The sequence below is a fragment of the Peromyscus leucopus genome, chromosome 3 (assembly GCF_004664715.2).
Source record: "Peromyscus leucopus breed LL Stock chromosome 3, UCI_PerLeu_2.1, whole genome shotgun sequence".
Lineage (NCBI taxonomy): Eukaryota > Metazoa > Chordata > Mammalia > Rodentia > Cricetidae > Peromyscus > Peromyscus leucopus.
The window spans coordinates 151,386,766-151,405,002 of record NC_051065.1 but is presented as its reverse complement, the minus strand read 5'-3'; the positions used below and the strand labels follow the sequence as shown (position 1 = coordinate 151,405,002).

The following is an 18,237-nucleotide window of genomic DNA, read 5'->3' as shown; positions in this document are numbered from 1 at the left end:
TTCCCTCTATTCTCACATCACAGGTGCTCTGCCACCTGCGTCCTCCTGGCTATTTTTTTTTAAGTTGGAAGAATTTTTTTTATTGCTGCTTCAGTCTTGCGGCTGGCTGTGGATCTGTTTAAATCACTTATTTCATCTTGGTTTAATTCTGGTTGGTCATATGCATCTAGAAACTCCTCCATTTATGTTAGATTTTCCAACTGTCTAGAATATGTGTTTTTAAGGTTGCTCTCAGGGTTTTCTGGATCCCACTGGTATCTGCTGCTGTGCCCCCTTTCAGTTCTGATTTGATTAATGGGGGGTATTCTCTTTCGTGCTTTCTCTTGGACAAGTTGGCGAAGGGCTTGTCAGTCTTCTTTATCTTCTCAGCGGACCAGCTCTTCATGTCATTGACTCCCTGTATCATTTCTGAGCTTGTTCCTTCTGTTCCGTTTAATTTCTGCCCTGATCATAATTATTTCTCCCATTTACTGCTTTGGAGTTTGGTTTGTTCTTATTTTTCTTCCTTTTTCTTTCCTTTTTCTTTGTTGTTGTTGTTTGAGGCAAGGTTTCTCTGTGTAGCCCTGGCTGTCCTGGAACTCACGCTGTAGACCAGGCTGGCCTCAAACTCAGAGATCCACCTGGATTAAAGGTGCGCGCCACCACCTCCTGGCTGTTTTTGTTTCTCTAAGTGCTTAAAGTACATCATTGTGTTGTTTGAGTTCTCACTGTTTTTTATGTCAGTATTTGTTTTTAAGACTGCCTTCCTTCTGTCCCATAGCTTTCTGTGTGTGTGTTGGCCTTTTAATTCCATTCTAGAATTTTTTTTACTTCTTACTTGGTTTCTTCAGTGATATATTCATCATTCAATAGTGTGTTGTTTCAAATCCATGAGTTTGTGTACTCTCCACAGTTTCTATTGTTATTACTATCTAGCTTTATTTCACTGCTGTAGAGGCTGTGAGCTGGCCGTGGGGCTGAGGGCTTGCCGTGGGGGTTGTGGGCTTACCATGGGGTCAGGACAGCTGACTTTCCTCAGGCTGGCCCTTCATCTGTGATTTTTGCCCCATTTCCAACCCCCAAGTTCCCACCCCCATCTCCTCACCCCACACAACCACACACCCCATTGATGTTGGTTAAAGTTAATTAAGATGTTTCAAGTGCTGAGCTGGCCACATGGGCTGGGCAAGCCTAGACCTTAAAGGCAGCTCCCAAAAAGCTGATTTGCCAAACTGTGAGCTGTTTCTGCCCTGAGTGTCCATAAAGGGGGCTGGGATGGTTGGAGGGTGAGGCATGAGGGAGGCACATTGAGGTAACAAGCAACCAAGGCTGTGAAGGGGGGGGGGGCAGGTGGCCAGCACCACTCTGTCACCTAGCCAGGACACTTTTCTTTTGCTTTCAGAAACGGGTTCTATTCCTGACCAATGACTATTTCTTCACGGACATCAGTGACACACCTTTCAGGTGAGGGGATAATGCCACACAAGCCAGGGATTCGAGACAGAGTAGAAATACCACCAACTCATGATAGAACTGACAGATCTGAAAGTCGATTCTTTCTTACCAAGTTAGCAATTCTGTGCTTTTAGCAAAAGATCCTAGTTAGCCATCATTCAGGAAATGAGATCTAGATGGGCTTTGCCAGTGTGGCTAAATGTCCAATTCTGCAGCCGAACTCTTAGTTTGAATCCCAGCTCCACCACTTAGAGGCTTTGCGACCTGAGTCAAGGAAGGCACTTAACGTCCTTGTGCCTCAAATGTGTCATCTGAGAAATGTGAACGATGATTATAGCAGCTACTTCTTGACTATGTTGATGATGTCATGATACAATCTACACAGATGTCGGCGGCGCAGGGTGGTAGGATGAGAGGATGCAAGCAGAATAGCGCCAGGGTTCCCGCCATCATTTCCCGGCACAGCGCAGCTTCCCTGCTCTGACCGCCCACTGGAACACCTGAGAGCGGCTCAGGATTGCCAACTCCTCAGCCCAGGCAAGCTGATTGTGCCAGGACTGGGAGCCAGAGCCCAGGCGCCCCACCTTCTAATGCTCCAGATTCAAATCTAGTGTGCTACCCAGAGATGAGGCTCAGTAGGACAGGGACCTCCTAAGGGGATCCTGAGACCCCTGAACATTTCAGGTGGTCCCTGGAAGGCCCCTGAACAACATTTCAGGTGGTCCCTGGAAGCTCAAGAACTTACTTACTCCTAAAGTAACCTGGGAGCTTCAGGAATCATGGTCTGTGGCGTTTCCAGGGCCCTTCTTGGGAAGAGTGACTGAGAGACTAGCAGTACCTTCCTGGTTCTCAGGGGAATGACCTGTGAGGCCAGGATAAGAGAGGAAAGCTAGAAAGGTGTGCCATTGCCCTGTGTCCAAAAGCTCCCTTGCTTGTTGAGCAACTAGCTAGAGCGGATGTGACCAGTGTGCACACGGCGCCCTTCTCTTCTCTCTAGCTTGGGAGTGGTGCTGACTAGAGGCCATGGAGAATACATCCTCCTGGGAAACACATCCGTGGAGGAAGGTAGGTCAAGCCACGTGCTGACTGTGATGTGGTGTGTCATAGGGGATTCACTCTCCCGGTTGCTGAACAGGACCAACCCAGGGTGGAATCAGGGTGAGCACTTCCCATCAGGTGGGGTGGCAGAGAAGGACCTCACCCCTATCCCAGCTGCCCATGACCCCAGCTGCCTGGGCACCTTGAGAGAATCAACCCTCATGAGGGTCAAGATATCTCTGAGAGCCCTGAAAGATGGGACATTTCTATGTCTGTCCATTCTTCTTTCTTATCCCTGGGGTGCACCCCATCACCTCATCATCCTGCCATCAGTCTAGTCATAGTTCTCCCCTATCCCTAGACAATCATAGTGGCCTCCAGCTGTTCACCCTGCCTCCGTCTCTGACTTCATCCACAGAATCTAGAAAAGCCTCCCCTGGTGTTGTCCTGCCGACTCCCCCAAGTTTACTCTCTTAAGCTTCCTACCTTTCAAAAGATGTGCTGAAGGTCTGACTCTTAGAAGCTGTGGCTGTGACCTTCTCGGGTAGGGTGTTGGCAGACGTAATCAAGCCAAGATGAAATCATTAGGATGGGTCAGACTCCTGAGATTGGTGTCCTTAGAAGAAACAGGCAGCTGAGGACTAGAGCAGTGGCTTGGTGGTTAAGGGCACTGGCTGCTCTCGCTAAGGACCGGGGTTCTGTTCCCAACACCCACGTGGCAGCTCACAATTATCTGGAACTCCAGTTCCAGGGCATCTGATGCCCTATTCTGGCCTTGCACATATGGTACCTAGACATACATGCAGGCAAAACATCCAGACACATAAAATAATAGTAATTCAAAAATTAAAACTAGACAGCTGAGGGAAGGGGCCTCTGTGGTGGCAGGCAAAGAGGAAAGCACACAGCATAGTGAGCCCTGGGGCAGAGAGCTGGCTACCAGGGAGCGAGGCTGCCCTGAAAATCTCTCCTCTTGGCCCCTCCCTCCAGCTCACCCTGGCCCTATCGGATGCCAGTCTAGATGACACTGCCCCCTCCAGCTTCCCAGGGTAGCCCTACCCTGCCAAGGTGGTGTGCTGAGGGCTGCAATGTCCCTCCACAGCAAGAGGCCTGCTCCTGGAGCTCCCCGCCCCCCCACCCCCACCCCTCTGTCCTCAGTCACCAAGCCATTAAGTTCCCTGGGCCCTCCGTGTGCCTCTTCTTCCTCCCTCCCACTGCCCAGTTACTCCCTATCACATCACTGCACGTCACCCACTCGTGAAGTCACGCAGTCTTACCTCATGTTTGCCCAGTCTCTTCCGACAATTTCCCAAAGCTTCATTGAGCACCTACTTAAATGTTTGAGCACTGAGCTACCAAGCGCTCGTTCGCTCATCCCTTCACCAAGTGTACGGAGTGCACAGTCAGGCTAAGAGCCCAGTGAGGCTCCAGGGCTCGCTGGGCAGGCACAGCCCACCCCAGGCTCATCTCTGGCTGGCCACGGCAGCAGCTGTGCTTGATAAAACCAGAGAAGACAAAATCACGGCTTTCAAAGTGTTAAGAGGGTGGGGCTGAAAGACACTGGTATCTAAAGAGGTTTAAGGCTGTGGCCACGAGAACCTGTATGCAGCAAGATGCTAAAGGCATGCTCACAAAAGCCCTTCCTGCAAAGGGGTTTGCAGACCTGGGGTGTGTGCCCACAGCCACGGGGTATCAGCCTGAGTATGGACTCTGCTTTCAGGCCTGCATGACTTGCTTCACCCGGATCTGACCCTGGCCAGCGACTGGTAGGCAAGGAGGTAAAGGGTTGGAGGGAGAAAGCGAGAGTTTGAGGTAACATGTGCTCCCTGGGCTTCCAGGATCTACTGCATCACGGATATCGACCCAGACCACCGGAAACTCAGCCAGCTGGAAGCTGTGGTCCGCTTCCTGACAGGGATGGATCCAGGCCTGGAGTGTGAGTATCCGAACCCATGCCTCTGTACTTGTCCTCTGGGTCCCAGCAGTCCAGGGCTTCCCAGGGGTAGAGAGTACCATCCACCTGTCCTGGGATCACAAAGGTGTCTTGAGAAAAACGAGAAACCCCAAAGAAACAGTCGGAGCTGGCTGGGGCAGTGGGCATGCAGGACATGGGCATTCTAAGAACTAGAGGCCTGTACCAGGGATCCTCATGTCAGAGGCCAGGATCTCCTTTAGCCCTCTCAGCCCTCCTGCTTGTCCAGTCTACCCCCACCACCTTAAAGTGGTCAAGGAGCAGACGCTGTCTTGAAGTCCTCAGTTCTGCCAAGCGTAGCATTTGGTCAGACGGTCTCTTCAATCCTTTGGTCTGGGAGGATTTTCCAAGTCTAGGCACTCAGGCCTCTGGCCAGCTCACTTGACCGTGGTCCTCAGCAAGCCCCTTCCTCCTCTTCAGTGGTCCTGCTCCATATATGTTCTCCCCATGAAAAGACCATCTCCTGAACTGACCTACCAGGGCATCCATCTATCTCCCCATCAGTCAACAAGGCTGACGAGAGCATGTGCTTGCACCAGACCTGGGGCAAGGACTGAGATACAGACAACCCAGCCAAGGCCCCGCACTTACAGAGCTGGAAATTTGGGGGAGAAGCCAGGCAGTGATCAAGGCTGCATATGTATGTAGTGTTACAGTCATGACAGGTGCCGTGGATGGAGTGCTTCGGAGGGGGGTGGAGGCAGGTGAGGGTAGGGTTACTAAGGACAAAGAAGATTGATTCCAGGTATCTGGGATCTTCTTTGAAGGCAATGAAGATATTTTGGAAGTACATAGGGTGGGTTATACAGTGGTGTGCATTGAGTTGAATACTGTAAGTTAGTTTTGTGCAACATACATTTCACTTCAATGAAAAATTAAAACCATTCTAAGAGAGAGGGCAGAGAGTGGAAGAAAAGCAGCCAGGCCAGGGAAGCAGCAGGCACTGGGCCAATGAGACAGGGCAGCTTTGAGTCAGCTCATGCCTGCAGCACCCACAGCCACCAGCATGTCCTGCCTCAGGGAGCAGAGAGGGTGGGAGCTGACACAGGCCGGGCAGGCCCCGGATGGATCAAGAGACTATCTAGACTCCACAGTGTTAAACTGGAAGGGCCTTCAATGCCAACGCACATCTATTCTGTGGCTGAGAATCTGAAGACAGAACAAGAGGGTTGATATCTTTCTGGCCACTCAGATGGCTTTAATACCCAGAGACACCAGCCGGAGTCTCATCCTTCTCCTGACTCCGACAGGGTAGGGGGCTGTGCGGCGGGCATTGTTGTTGTTATTGGACAGACGAGTCTCAAACTTGCTCTATAGCCAACGATGACCTCCAGCTCCTGAGCCTCTGCTTCCAAGAGCTGGGATGCCAGGCTCGCACTGCTACCCCTGAACTACACCCGCAGCTTCCAGGAGCTGTGCTGTTCCTAATGGGGTGGGGCCTGGGGTGGTAGATGACGTGTGGCTGGTTCCTGCGACTTTACCCCCAGGTGATGAGGAGCTGGTACGGGAGGTGCTGTTTGACGCAGTAGTGACCGCCCCCATGGAAGCCTACTGGACGGCACTGGCACTCAACATGTCTGAGTATGTACGGGAGGGGTGATGGCTTCGGGAGAGCAGGCAGCACATCCGGGCATGTTCTATCCCTGATTGAGTCAGATCCCTCGGAAAGACACCACCCCTTCCGAAGGAACCACGATGAAGACAGGGACACGGGGATATGGTGGACCCGGGGGTGAGAATGGCCTTCACACCACTCCAGTAAAGCAGGCTCCCACCCACCCCCACAGCTCCTACCAGCTCCTCACTCAAAACCACCAAGTGTGGCTTTCCCAGCCACCAGCCTTAGTTCCCACTGCAGCCCAGTCGGAGCCCTGGGCTGAACGTGTTTTCTAGGTTGGTCTCTCACTCCCCAAGAAAGGCCCCAGTAAGCGCAAGACTGACAAATGGAGATGTAGGCTACCACAGGCTCGACCTCAGTGTTTCCCAGACCCCGAGATTTCCCCAATTCTCTGCTGGCTTTTTCTTGCTGACATTGTGTTCCATGGCTAGACAGAAAATTGGGCACCGTGTACACGGCATGATGGGGGGGGGGTGACATTAATGAGGTGAGGTCTGTAGCGCTTGCTTCTGAAGAGGAAGGTTCAAAATCATAGATGTCAAGCCTCCCTAACACGCCGGTTCACTGCTGCTCCTCTGACAAAACAATCTCCTATTTTTAAAAGCACGTGTGTAATGTGCTCCATTTCCGCAAGAGAGGGCCAGAACACAGTGTCCGTGTGCATGTCCTCCACATGTGCATCCGGTTTCCACGGAAGGCTGTTCAGCAAAGGTTCTGAGGGCTGCTCTCTGGTTAGAAAAGTAGGTCACTGAAATGGAGCTTGAACTGCAAATGTTTTTGATGCAACTTTGAACCATATAAATGTAGGTATACAGAACCATATAAATGTAGGTAAACATAAAATGAAGAAAATCTATAGGACCAGACACTAGCACACAGTGTATTGGAGGGAAAATGTTCTTTACTAGCTTCAGTCTTACCAAAAATTGGTCTGGTGGGGGCTGGGAAGATGGCTCCATAGAGTGTTTGCCACACAAGTGTGTGGACGTAAGTTTGGACCCCCAGAACCTACATAAAAAGCCAAGCATAGTATCCCACTTCTGTAAACCCGTACGGGGGTGGGTAGAGATAGGCAGATCCTTAGGGTCACTGGCCACCCAACCCAGCCCAATCAGCGAGCACCAGGGTGAGTGAGTGACCTTTGTCCAGAATAAACAAGGCAGAGAGCAGTTGGAGGAAACACTCAACATCAACCTCTGACCCCCAGATGCATACGCACATGCACACGCTCACACAAACACATGCACACACATAGAACACACACATAAAATTGAAAGCCAGCATGTTGTGGGGGTTGGAGGCTCGCCCACTGAAGATGCGGACCCGCAGGCTCCATCCCATTTCTATACAAAACGGTGAGAAAGCTCTAAAGCAGCTCGACAAGACTTCTAGCCAGTGAGAACTGGAGAAAGAAAATTGTCTCTGTTTAAAGGTGACATGAGTGTGTAGGGGAGGGAGATGCAGATGACTCCATGGTAGAGCACCTGCCTAGCATGAGGCCCCAGGCTCCATACCCAGCATGGTAAAATCAATAAGTATTATATACCAGGAAACTTCAAAAGAATAGGAAAATCACTATAGCCAATAAGAGGATTTAGTAAAGTGGAAGGTTATAATATCAATGTTAAGAAATTAATAATTCCCCGGGGCTGGAGAGATGGATTAGTGGTTAAAAGTACAAATTGCTCTTACAGAGGCCTTGAGTTTGGTTCCCAGCCCCCGTGCTCAGAGGCTCACAGTTGCCTATAACGCCTGCTCCTGGGGATCTGACGCCATCTTCTGGCTTCCATGGACACCTGCACTCACATGCATATACCCACACAGATACATATTCATGTATGTCATTAAAAATAAATAAAGCCGGGCGGTGGTGGCGCACGCCTTTAATCCCAGCACTCGGGAGGCAGAGCCAGGTGGATCTCTGTGAGTTCAAGGCCAGCCTGGTCTCCAAAGTGAGTTCCAGGAAAGGCGCAAAGCTACACAGAGAAACCCTGTCTCGAAAAAAAAAAATAAAATAAAATAAATAAATAAATAAAATCTTATTTTGAAAATTAATAATACTTATGCATATAAATAACCCCCCAAAAAAGAGATCCCATATGAAAAGACTTCTTTAGGATGGTAAGAAATAAAAATATTGTTCTAGAACTGTCAGAACACATTGAGCATACAGTGTGAGAACTACTAAATGAAACATTGGGCCTAGGGTACCGGCCTGTGATTCCAACTACTCAGAGAACTGAGGCAGGAGGACTAAAGGTTCCAGGCCTGCCTGGGAGACAGGGTAAGATGCTGTCTCAAAAAGCAACACAGGATACAGCTCAGTGGTAGCAGACATAGCAGACATGAAGCCCTAGGTTTAATCTTGGAATGTAGGGGGCTAGGAAACAGTTCTCTAAGACAAAGAAGTAGGCCTGAGCACATGGAAAGACTCATGGTGTCTCTGAGTAGAAAGACAGACACCATGAAGCTCCTCCCTGGTGTAGACTCAAAGGGAATGCCTTTGAGACTGTCTCTCTGTATCCAGGTGACAGCTTGTAAAGCTCATTAGAAGAACAATCAAGAACAGCCCAATGTCTCAATCCAGGGGATGGTCCTACCTAGATGTAAAAACATTATCAAACCTCTGCCCATCCTGAATTGCAGTGCTGGTACCCAAAAGAGCAACCAGGCCCAGGGGGCTCACATGTGGACTTGTGCATCCCAAGGCACTGTGTCACATTAATGTGGGAAGATGGGCTTAACAGCTGGTGTGGCGGCCAGCGGGACTAGCAGCGCTGGAAGAGTCCACACTCCTGGATGAAGTGATTCATATTCACAGGAAAGAAGTCACGTCAGTACTAACAGATACTGTGATCCAGCTGTGTTAAAGTCTAGGCGTCAGCAAGCCTTCCTAATGCTGACTCGAAGCTCAGAAGCAATGCAAGAATGGCTGATTAACTTAACAACTTGGAAATGTCTGTATGAGCAGGGTGCAAAGAAGGGATGAGCTGGGAAGCTGCAGCCATGAGCAGGTGGAGGTACCATCTCTGCAGCTCCAGTGTGGACAACAAAGAACTTCAGGAACAGACAAATAGAAGCACAGAACCGTACGGGGACAAAAGCCAAAAGAAAGGCTCGGCCCTTAAATGTGTGTCGACCCAGATCTGAATAAAAGAAATGTATAGAAAACCACTCAAGATGGCACCTCTTGCCATCCAGTGCAACTGAATTTGGCAGCATCCACAGGACACTTAGCAAAAGTATGTATGCTGTAAGCAGAAACTGATAAACTTGTGGCCTGTGCTTGGTTACCATGCTGCTGGAAAGGATGCTGGTGTGGCTGGATGTGGGTTAGGTCCCACTACATTAGCATCATTAGGAGCCAACATTTCCAACAAAAGGAAAAAGAGACACAAGTTCCAAAAATCAAAAGTGTTTATATATAAAAGGTGAACATGAGGGGCTGGAGAGATGGCTCAGTGGTTAAGAGCATTTCCTACTCTTGCAGAGGACCTGAGTTCAGTTTCCTGCACCCACACCAGGCAGCTCACAATTGCATATAATTCCAACTAGCTACAGGAGATCAAATGCCCTCTTCTGGCCTCTGTGGGTATACGCATAAATAAAAATAAAACTTTTTTTTTTAAGATGAATCTGTACACATTCACCTGAGTTCCAGATCTATTTTCTCTTAAAGCGATAAAGAGACTGCCCCTAGCCTGCTCTGCTGGGGGACACAGCCTCTGGGGCACCCAGCTGTCACAGGGATTGGCAATGCAGGTCCTCATTAAAGTGAGTCTGGGGACATCCCTGACTATAGGACATGGTCAGGAAATGAGCCAGGTGAACTGGGAGCCTCCTGTCACACCAAAGGGAGAAGCTAGCAGGACTAATGGGACTCAGAGGTCCCTGGAGAGAGCTCGTGAGCCAAGGACGGGGTGAAAGCAGAGGGCAGCCATGGCTGCAATGGGCTACACTCCAGAGCCTGCATCTGTTAAGAGACTGGGAGACAAAACCCATTCATCGGCCACCTTTGAAGGTGTAAGACAAACACTGATTTAAACAAGCAAGAGCATCAATTACTTATCTTGTCTCTTCTGTACCAATTGTTCCCTAGGATATAGTTTTTCTGTAAGGCAGTAGTTCCAGTAAAAGCAAACTAAAGACACAATTGGAGGGGTATGCCTGTGAGTATCCCCCAGACAACAGTGTGCATTTGCCAGTCAGGACCAAATTGCCTGTGTATTCGCTTCATAGCATTGTGATAAAACAATACCAGAGGCAACTGTCTTAGGAGAATGTTCGTTTGGCTTCCAAGTCTGTCGTGTGTCAGGCTGACCCATAGCTGAAGGGCCTATGCTGAGGGACATACATCATGGCGTAGTGCAATGCTTGTGGGGGTGGAAGGCCCCAGGGTCCCAGGGTCCCCCTTAAGGACGGCCTCTCTCGCCGGGCCTCACTTCTCAAAGGCGGCCTCCTGGTAGGACCACCCGGGGAACCAAGCCTTCCATGACTGGGACTTTGAGGGACATTCACCCAAACCATAGGATGTAAAAGCTCATAGCTGGATGCAATCAGCCCTAGAGGTCTAAAAGGTAATTTACAAGAAATACGAGGGACAAAAAAAGTGTGCCAAACAATACTTTAGCAATTGACCTCACCCGGACGGGTGGTCTGGTGTGTGCAGGAAGCGGTCCACAAGGAGAAGAGAAGCCGGGAGAGGAGACCGAGGTTTAAAAGGCTAATGACTGCCACGGGCATGGAGTTCCCTTCAGGGGTGACAATAAATGGTCTAAAGTCACGGTGACAATGGCTGTGCCGTTTGCAGAGTGCACTAAAAGAAATACACTTCAGACAGGGAAATGATATGGTTCCTGAACTGTAGCTCCAAACCAGGAAGAGAGAGAAGCCCTACTAAGCCACTGTCTGAACAGACCACAGTAAGATTCTGATTCGCCAGCTTTAACTCACGGGGCACTGGGCTGTCTGGTGACACCAGGCATCATGGATCTTTTGGAAGGGTATATGGCAGTGGCACTGAGGTGTTTGCTTTAGTTCCTTATGTTATAAGTTAAGTATTTACTGATTAAACACCTAGGATTTGCTTGAGAATATTCAGTTGCTATGGCGCCTTGGGAAGCCTGGGTTGATGTTTGCAAAGCTAGGTCATGGGAGAGGTCAGTAGACTCCAAGAGCAAATTGGATTGGTGCTTTTTAGAGATGGCGACCCCAGGGTCTGACCCAGTACAGCTAATGCAGGGTGCTGGTACCTGTCACATTTAAACCCCGAGTCACCCAGACACCCGCCTGCAGAGAGTCCCCATTCTCTCTAGACCTTCCTCTCCAGGGACTCCCTGGACATCTAACCAACTGTTACCCAGGCCTGGTGCTGTCCCTGGGTACTGCCAGTGTAGACCATCCCTAGCCTCCGGTCCCTGGCAGTGAGTTTTGTCCTGCCTCATGCCCTCACGGAGCCCACAGACCCAGGTCCTGGAAGAGACAGCTTACACATTGTCATTGCTTTGCCTCACAGAGCATCGGAACCTGGTGTGGAGGTGGCCTTTCTGGGGACCCGGGCTGGTCTCCTAAGACGAAGCTTGTTCGTGGGTTCTGAGAAAATCTCTGATAGGTGAGTCCTGGGCACCCTGGGGTGTGGGGCCTCTGGGAGGGAGGAAACAGACACAAGTCTTGGGTCCCCTTGAGGGATGTAGAACAAAGACGGTCTCAGTATGCTGTGTCCTGTGACTCCACAGAGGGCAGAAGACTGGGTTTCAAAGACCAAAACAGTAAAAGGAGCAGTGGCCCGCTCGTCTTAGTGTGCCGTGGAGACCTACGGTGGCCCAGGAGAGGTCTATGAGTCTGGAAGTGTAGGTCAGACATTCCACTTACAGGTATAGCAAAGGGAGGCAGGGATTGTGTCCTTCCCTGGGTCTAGCCTGGGCAACAGTTAGGTGTTCTAATCATCCCTCCTCTTCCGTGGGTTCTTTCCCCATCCTGGGGGGGGGGGCTATCCTTAGAGTCCTCAATGCACACAGATCAGAGTGAGGGTCTTGCCTGCTCCGGAACAGATTTACCATTGCCCGGTCCCCAAGTTGCAGACCCACTGCAGCTAATGGCTCCCGAGGATTGGGATTTGCTCCCCACCACTGTGGGGCATGCAAGGCAGAGGCCCCAGGTGAGCAGTCCTCGGTCACTGGGTGTTTTGTGTTTGCCCATGTCCAGAGATGGTTTGCGTTGTCGCCCTGGGAAAAGTGGAGAGATGACCATGGATGGGGAGCCAGGGGTGCTGTTGGGTGTCCTCGTTGCTCAGGACAGCCCCTGAAGCAGTCATCCAGACCCACAGACCCTACTAAGCAATGTGCAGGTTGTGGGAGAGCCCTGCTAGGGACTCCGCATACTGCCCAGTCCTCCGCCCCACCCCTCAGTGCAGCTGCTCTCCTCTGGAAGATTCTGCATAGAGGGCAGGAGCCTAGAAGAGGGCAGGGTAGTCCCACCTGCTGTCCTAAAGTTCAGAAGCTTCAGACACTGGGGGACAGTGAACACTGAGCTGATGGGTGACTTTAAATCCCCGTCTTTCCTCCCACTCGCTCACTGCCCCACTCACTATGTCCCAGCGCATTCAGCCACGGAGCATCTCCGTGCCTCTCTCAGGACTCAGTGAAGAGTCCACACACGCTAAACAGGGTTGGAGGCTTTCTAGGAAAAGCAATTTGCAGGCTTCCCCTCTCCTTTCTTCTTTCCCTTCCCTAATCCCCAGAGAGCTGGGGACAGGAAAATGGCAGCGTCCTAAAAGGGCTTCTAAGGATGGGAAGACAGGGCAACGCAAACAGGCCTTCCTTGAGTGATCAAAGACTGGGAAGCTGGGAAGCAGCTGCCTGAGGGGCCGCAGGTGCACTGTGTATGCCAGAGGACTCCCTTTCCCTGGACCACGGTGCAGTAGGCGACCTGGGGACTGTGGAAGAGTAAATCTGCTTCCAGAGCAGGCAAGCCACTCACTCAAACATCAGTCCTCTCCCTGTGAATTCCCCACAGGTGCCTCTTAATCTTGCACCCCGCCCAGTTTCGCCCACTTCCTAGTCAGCTTCTGGACCAGCCTCCCTCTGTAGGATTGTGTGCGCTCAGGGAAAGCAAACCCATAATTAGCAAGGAAAAGCTGCTCGAAACGGAGACTAATGTTGCACACCAAAAGCCTTCCGAAGTAACCATTTAGGGCAATCTGCGCCTCTTTACCGAAGTGATAGAATAGACACTATGGCTTCCTTGCTCAGATCTGCCAATGAGCCAGATAAAAAGAAATTATCTATACCCAAGGGAAGTGTACTTTGTTGGTAACACATCTGTATATTCCCGCTCTACTGGCCTCCCCTTTCACCAGATGTTCCAGTGTGTTTTGCTTCTGGAAGAGGCAGGGATCGCCTGGAGCAATACCTACTTGGGAGCTGATGGTTGTTTTCATTCTTTTTTGTTGGGAGATCTTGAGATGGATCCTGCCATGTAGGCAACATAACTGAGGACCGTGGACATCTTCCCTAGTCCTCAGAATGCTGTGGGTGGAAGTGTTTCCTACCTACAACTCGACCAGTGCAGACGGGAGTCTTGGTCTTGGCCCAGCCAAGATGATCGCATATGGCACAAGGAAAAGGGACAAATGTCTTCTCAGATTTGATGAGGCACCAATCCTATTCTCGCAGGAAGTTCCTGACACCTGAAGATGAAGCCAGTATTTTTACCATGGACCACTTCCCGCTGTGGTATCGTCAGGCCTCTGAGCAGCCCCCAGGCAGTTTTGTCTTCAATCTCCGCTGGGAAGAGGGTCCAGGTAACCTACACCTCTGTGCTCTTCCTAAGAGTGGGAGATGGGGCCGGGGTGATACGGAAGAGAAGAAGACCCCAGGGCTCCTTCCCTGCCTTTCCTCCTGACACTGCAGCTTGGGACATGCCTGGTGTTGCACACAGAATGTAGGACTGTGTGTTCTCATTCCCACCCAGCACTCAAGCTCCAGCATGGAGCAAAGGAAAGAGATCTGACCCAGAAGCCAAACACGCTGACTCTTGGCCCACATTCCCCATGTGAGGTCAGCAGGGTTGATCTTGATCACCAAGAGGCTTCTGTTTCTAAGAACCAGAGCGGCTTCAAAGCTTCCCTAGCTGCCCAGATGAAAGTCCCAGCTCCGCCTTAGGTCTTAACCATGTGGCTCTTCCCATCTCCCCTCCCCTCAGGTTACCCAGCCCTGAGAAAGCAACTCCTGGGACCTAAGGGAGACAGCCAGGGCCAGCCAGCAGACCCCCACAGACCCAGGCCAGTGGACAGGGAGGAGAGGTGGTACCAAGCTGAGGACTCCCACTCCCAGCCCTGGTCACTTTGGAGGACAGCAGGAAAGAACACCAGGACCTTCACTGAGTGTGAGGAAATCAGACTACTGAGAACCCAGGAGGGCTAAGGCTCGGTACAGCCTTACCCTCTTAGCTACCTTTGAGGAAATGGTGGCCCAGAGAGGCTAAGGATCTTGTCCAGGGCTCAGGAGTCTAAGAAGCAGCAAGTATCCACCAGGATTTCACAAGGGGGCTAAGTCCAATCCAGAGGGACTGGGACTTAGACAGTACCCAGTTGTGGAATGGGTGATGGGGTGGGCAAGAGGTCAAGAGGGCAACAGCAGGCATCTCAGAGATGGCATCTCTCTCTCTCTCTCTCTCTCTCTCTCTCTCTCTCTCTCTCTCTCTGTGTGTGTGTGTGTGTGTGTGTGTGTGTGTGTGTGTGTGTGTGAATGTACATCTGTGTGTATGTATGTGCATGAATTGGTGAGGGTGTTCAGGAAGTGGTGGCCTGCAGAAAAACACCACTGTGTGTGTGCAGGCATGCACACATAGGGACAGAGGGAGACACACGCACACGTGCAGGCACGCACGCGCACACACACACCATGGAGAGCTGCGCTGAGGCTGTGAGCTTCAGGAAGCCAGACTTTCCAGGGTTCTCCCTCTAGGCTGAAGGCAGCAAGGGGGACCTCTGCTCTCCACGCCGAGCTTCCTTGCTATCCACGGAGCTGTCACGGCACCCCATGCCATTCTCTCCACCCACACAGCCGTGTCTAACGTGCCTTACAAACATGTCCCTGCTAAAACCCCATGGCAGAGGTGCTGTTGATGCTCTCTCCTGGGGAGAAGCGAGGGTTCCGAGACGTTCTGTAACCCTCACGCACGTTGCTCAGCACAGGAGCCGTTTCTACAGCAAGCTGGAGCCAAGCTAGGGCCAGGTCTGCCCCACTGAGGTCCAGGTTCTCTTGACACCCTAGATACAGGGCAGGAAGCAGAGAGTGAAGGAGGTATTTTCACGTTCTCATGCCCAGGACCCACAAAGGAGGTTCCTGAGGCCAAGCTGAAGGTCTTCCCATGCTGTGCACCTGCAGCAGAGAGTCAGCTCCTCCCACCATGTGAAGGGTTCCCCTCAGGAAAAACACCCACAGGACTCCATAGATGTTCCCGGGTGAGACCCTGGGCCCCGCCCAGCCAGGGTGACAGGCTCCCCCCCCCCCCCGCCTGTACTGTCACCAGGACTGCCTGCTGGCTGCTAGTGGAAGCTTTATGTGTCCAGGAGGTAGGAGGGCAGGTGGGTGGGGAACTGAGCTGCCAGGAGAAGAGAGGGAAGCTGGCAGCCCAAAAGGGGACTGCCGAGGAGGGAGGCAGGAGCTCGCTCCCTTCCTACACCCTTGCACACTCGCTCAGCCCAAGCGCATGCTTAAAGCCACGTGGACACTTCTGGGCCTCCCATCCTCCCCAAGAGAAAGAAAATAATTTCATTTCAATAGGCGTGGGGGTGCTGAGGAGGCAGAGGCAGCGAGGGGCGGCCTCCTGGCTGGCCTGGGGTCTGGAGGATTGAGTGCTGCCCCCTTGAGTTGTCCCTGTAGCTTGAGCCTGTACCACCTGCCCGGCACACTGGCCCCCGCCAGCACTGCTGAGGGCCTGGGGCTGGGACTGCTGCATTCCTCTCTCCTCTTCCTGGCCTTGTGCGCACACACACACACACACACACACACACACACACACACACACACACACATGGGTTCCGGGTCATGTGACCGTTGACACAAACATTGAAATCCCCAAGGTCTACAGAGATTAACTGAGTGTTTCCCACAAGCCTGTGCTAGCTGGAAGGCAGGCTACAGAGTTAAAACTACGGAGCCAAGGACTCCAGGGTTTTATGACTTATAGATATTTCCAGAAACAAAGTGAGAGGTCTGGCCTCCACTGCTACTCTGGTTCCTTTGGCTTTGCCTTGGTAAATTATTGGAATCAAGAACAGCTCAAGCGTCACGAGTCCAGTGTGGTTAGATTCTTGAGATGTGTTGAGCATAGCAAGGTATCGGGGAACTATAAGAACACAGCCAGTGTGCGAGCATGCTTGGCCCCGTTACAGAGGCTCCACTGCTCGGCAATCTCCATGAGACTCTGAGAACTGGTTATCGCAGGCAGTGTTCACCAAGGGGACATTTGACAGAACAGGACAGGACATGATCTTGGGCCTTGTAATGGAGACTGACCTATAGGCAAGAGGCCTTCGGAAAGCTGGCCCAAGGATGTGGATGGGCAGAAGTCAGAATCATACAGCAGCCAGCCAGAAAGCTGCTCTCATGCAGAGCTGACACCACCCTCTTAATCTTGCTCCTAGGACGGCCTGGTTCTTCTAAAAGAAGTGGGAGGCAACACGGGCCTCCAGGAAGCTGGTAGAAAGTTGTATAAGGGCAGCAATGAAATGGAAAAGTCATTGTGGTGTTGAGTTGGGTACCACCAGCTAGGATCCCTCACAGATGCGTCACTAGCTGCCGGGGTGGCTCATCCACTGCATCTGGCTCCGGAGCAGGGCCATCACTGTCACCTCTCTGCGACTTATAAAGGCAAGGCAGGGTCACTCACCACCCAGGCCTGGGCTGCTTACAGCCTGCCCCTCAACATGAGGTGCAGGTTTGGCTCCCGTACAGGTCGATTTTATTGTCAACTTGACAGCATACAGTCTCCTGGAAAGACAGGGAACCCTAACTGAAGAATAGCCTCCGTCAGATTGGCCTCGATCAGGGGCACAAATCTTGTCAACTGTAGAAGGGCCTAGGCCGCTGTGGACAGTGCCATCCCCAGGCAGGTGGGTCTGAGCTGTGCAGGAAAGCAGGCTGAGCACAGAGCAGGGAGTGCTCTAGAGAGCAAGCCAGTAGTCAGCATCACTCCATTCATTTCTGCTTCCTGCTCCTGCCTTGACTGCCTGCCCTGACGTCACCGGTCCTTCGGTGACAGTGTGTGACCTGGAAGTGCAAGCTGAAATAAACCCTCTCCTCCCCAGGCTGCTTTTGGTTGTGGTGTTTATCGCAGCCACAGGAAAACAAACCAGGATAAGACAAGGTGTGGGAAGACCGGCTGTGGTCAGGTCCTGCCGCAGCTGCCAAGGAGCTAAGCAGGAGCAGCCGGCAGCCGGGTCTGCTGCCTGGAAATGGAGCAATGTCACAGTGTCACCATGATGCTAGTATCAATTGGCTCAGGCTGGCAGAGGCTAAGGACTGATCTGGCAAGTTCGGATTTGTTCAGATGCGGGGACGGCAAGGGACGACCGTCAGGACATAGTTGAAAGACAGGTGGTGGACAGCAACAGCCCATGGCAGCACCAGGACCCTTCCCCCACCTTGCCTAGTTTAGGGAGCACTTATGCTGGAATTCCTATTTGCCTCCTATTCCAAGAAAGAGGTAGACTCACCCTCTACCCCGCCCCTCCCCTCCCCCCCCCCCCGCACGCGGGCCCTGCAGGCACAGAGAATAATGATAATTCTCAATTTCCCAGACAGCCCAGGCAAGCCAGTGGCGGTGAGGGCCAGTACAGCAATCGCTGTGACAGTGGATGGGAAGACGGCCATTGCAGCAGGTAGGCGCTACCCTGAACCGCTGTGGTGGGAGCTACCAGGCAATGTCAAGGTGAGGGCTGGCAGGGCGGAGCTGGCTCGGCTAGAGCACCTGTCTGGCTGGCCTGAGGCCCATTTCCATCCCCAGCACCACACACACACAGGAAGAAAGAATAAGTTGCCCTGGATATAGGGATTCTAAATTTTCCCAGGAGAGAAGCCGGGGGACGGAAGTGGATGCTTATGTCATTTTGTTTATAAAAACCAGAAAGATTCACAGAGTAATATGAAGCTCAGCGAGGTTAAGAGAC

General features: G+C 51.8%; 1 protein-coding gene across 2 annotated transcripts in view; it reads left to right on the top strand.

The window, feature by feature from the left end:
* Cacna2d4 (calcium voltage-gated channel auxiliary subunit alpha2delta 4) overlaps nucleotides 1–18,237 on the top strand; it is a 108,716-nt gene that overhangs the window by 50,706 nt on the left and 39,773 nt on the right. For both annotated transcript variants that reach the window (XM_028880504.2, XM_028880503.2), the window contains 8 exons: nucleotides 1,382–1,443; nucleotides 2,432–2,499; nucleotides 4,193–4,238; nucleotides 4,311–4,408; nucleotides 5,932–6,025; nucleotides 11,578–11,673; nucleotides 13,736–13,863; nucleotides 17,869–17,949. In XM_028880504.2, coding sequence (XP_028736337.1) covers nucleotides 1,382–1,443; nucleotides 2,432–2,499; nucleotides 4,193–4,238; nucleotides 4,311–4,408; nucleotides 5,932–6,025; nucleotides 11,578–11,673; nucleotides 13,736–13,863; nucleotides 17,869–17,949 — 673 coding nt within the window. The remainder of the gene's footprint in view (nucleotides 1–1,381; nucleotides 1,444–2,431; nucleotides 2,500–4,192; nucleotides 4,239–4,310; nucleotides 4,409–5,931; nucleotides 6,026–11,577; nucleotides 11,674–13,735; nucleotides 13,864–17,868; nucleotides 17,950–18,237) is intronic.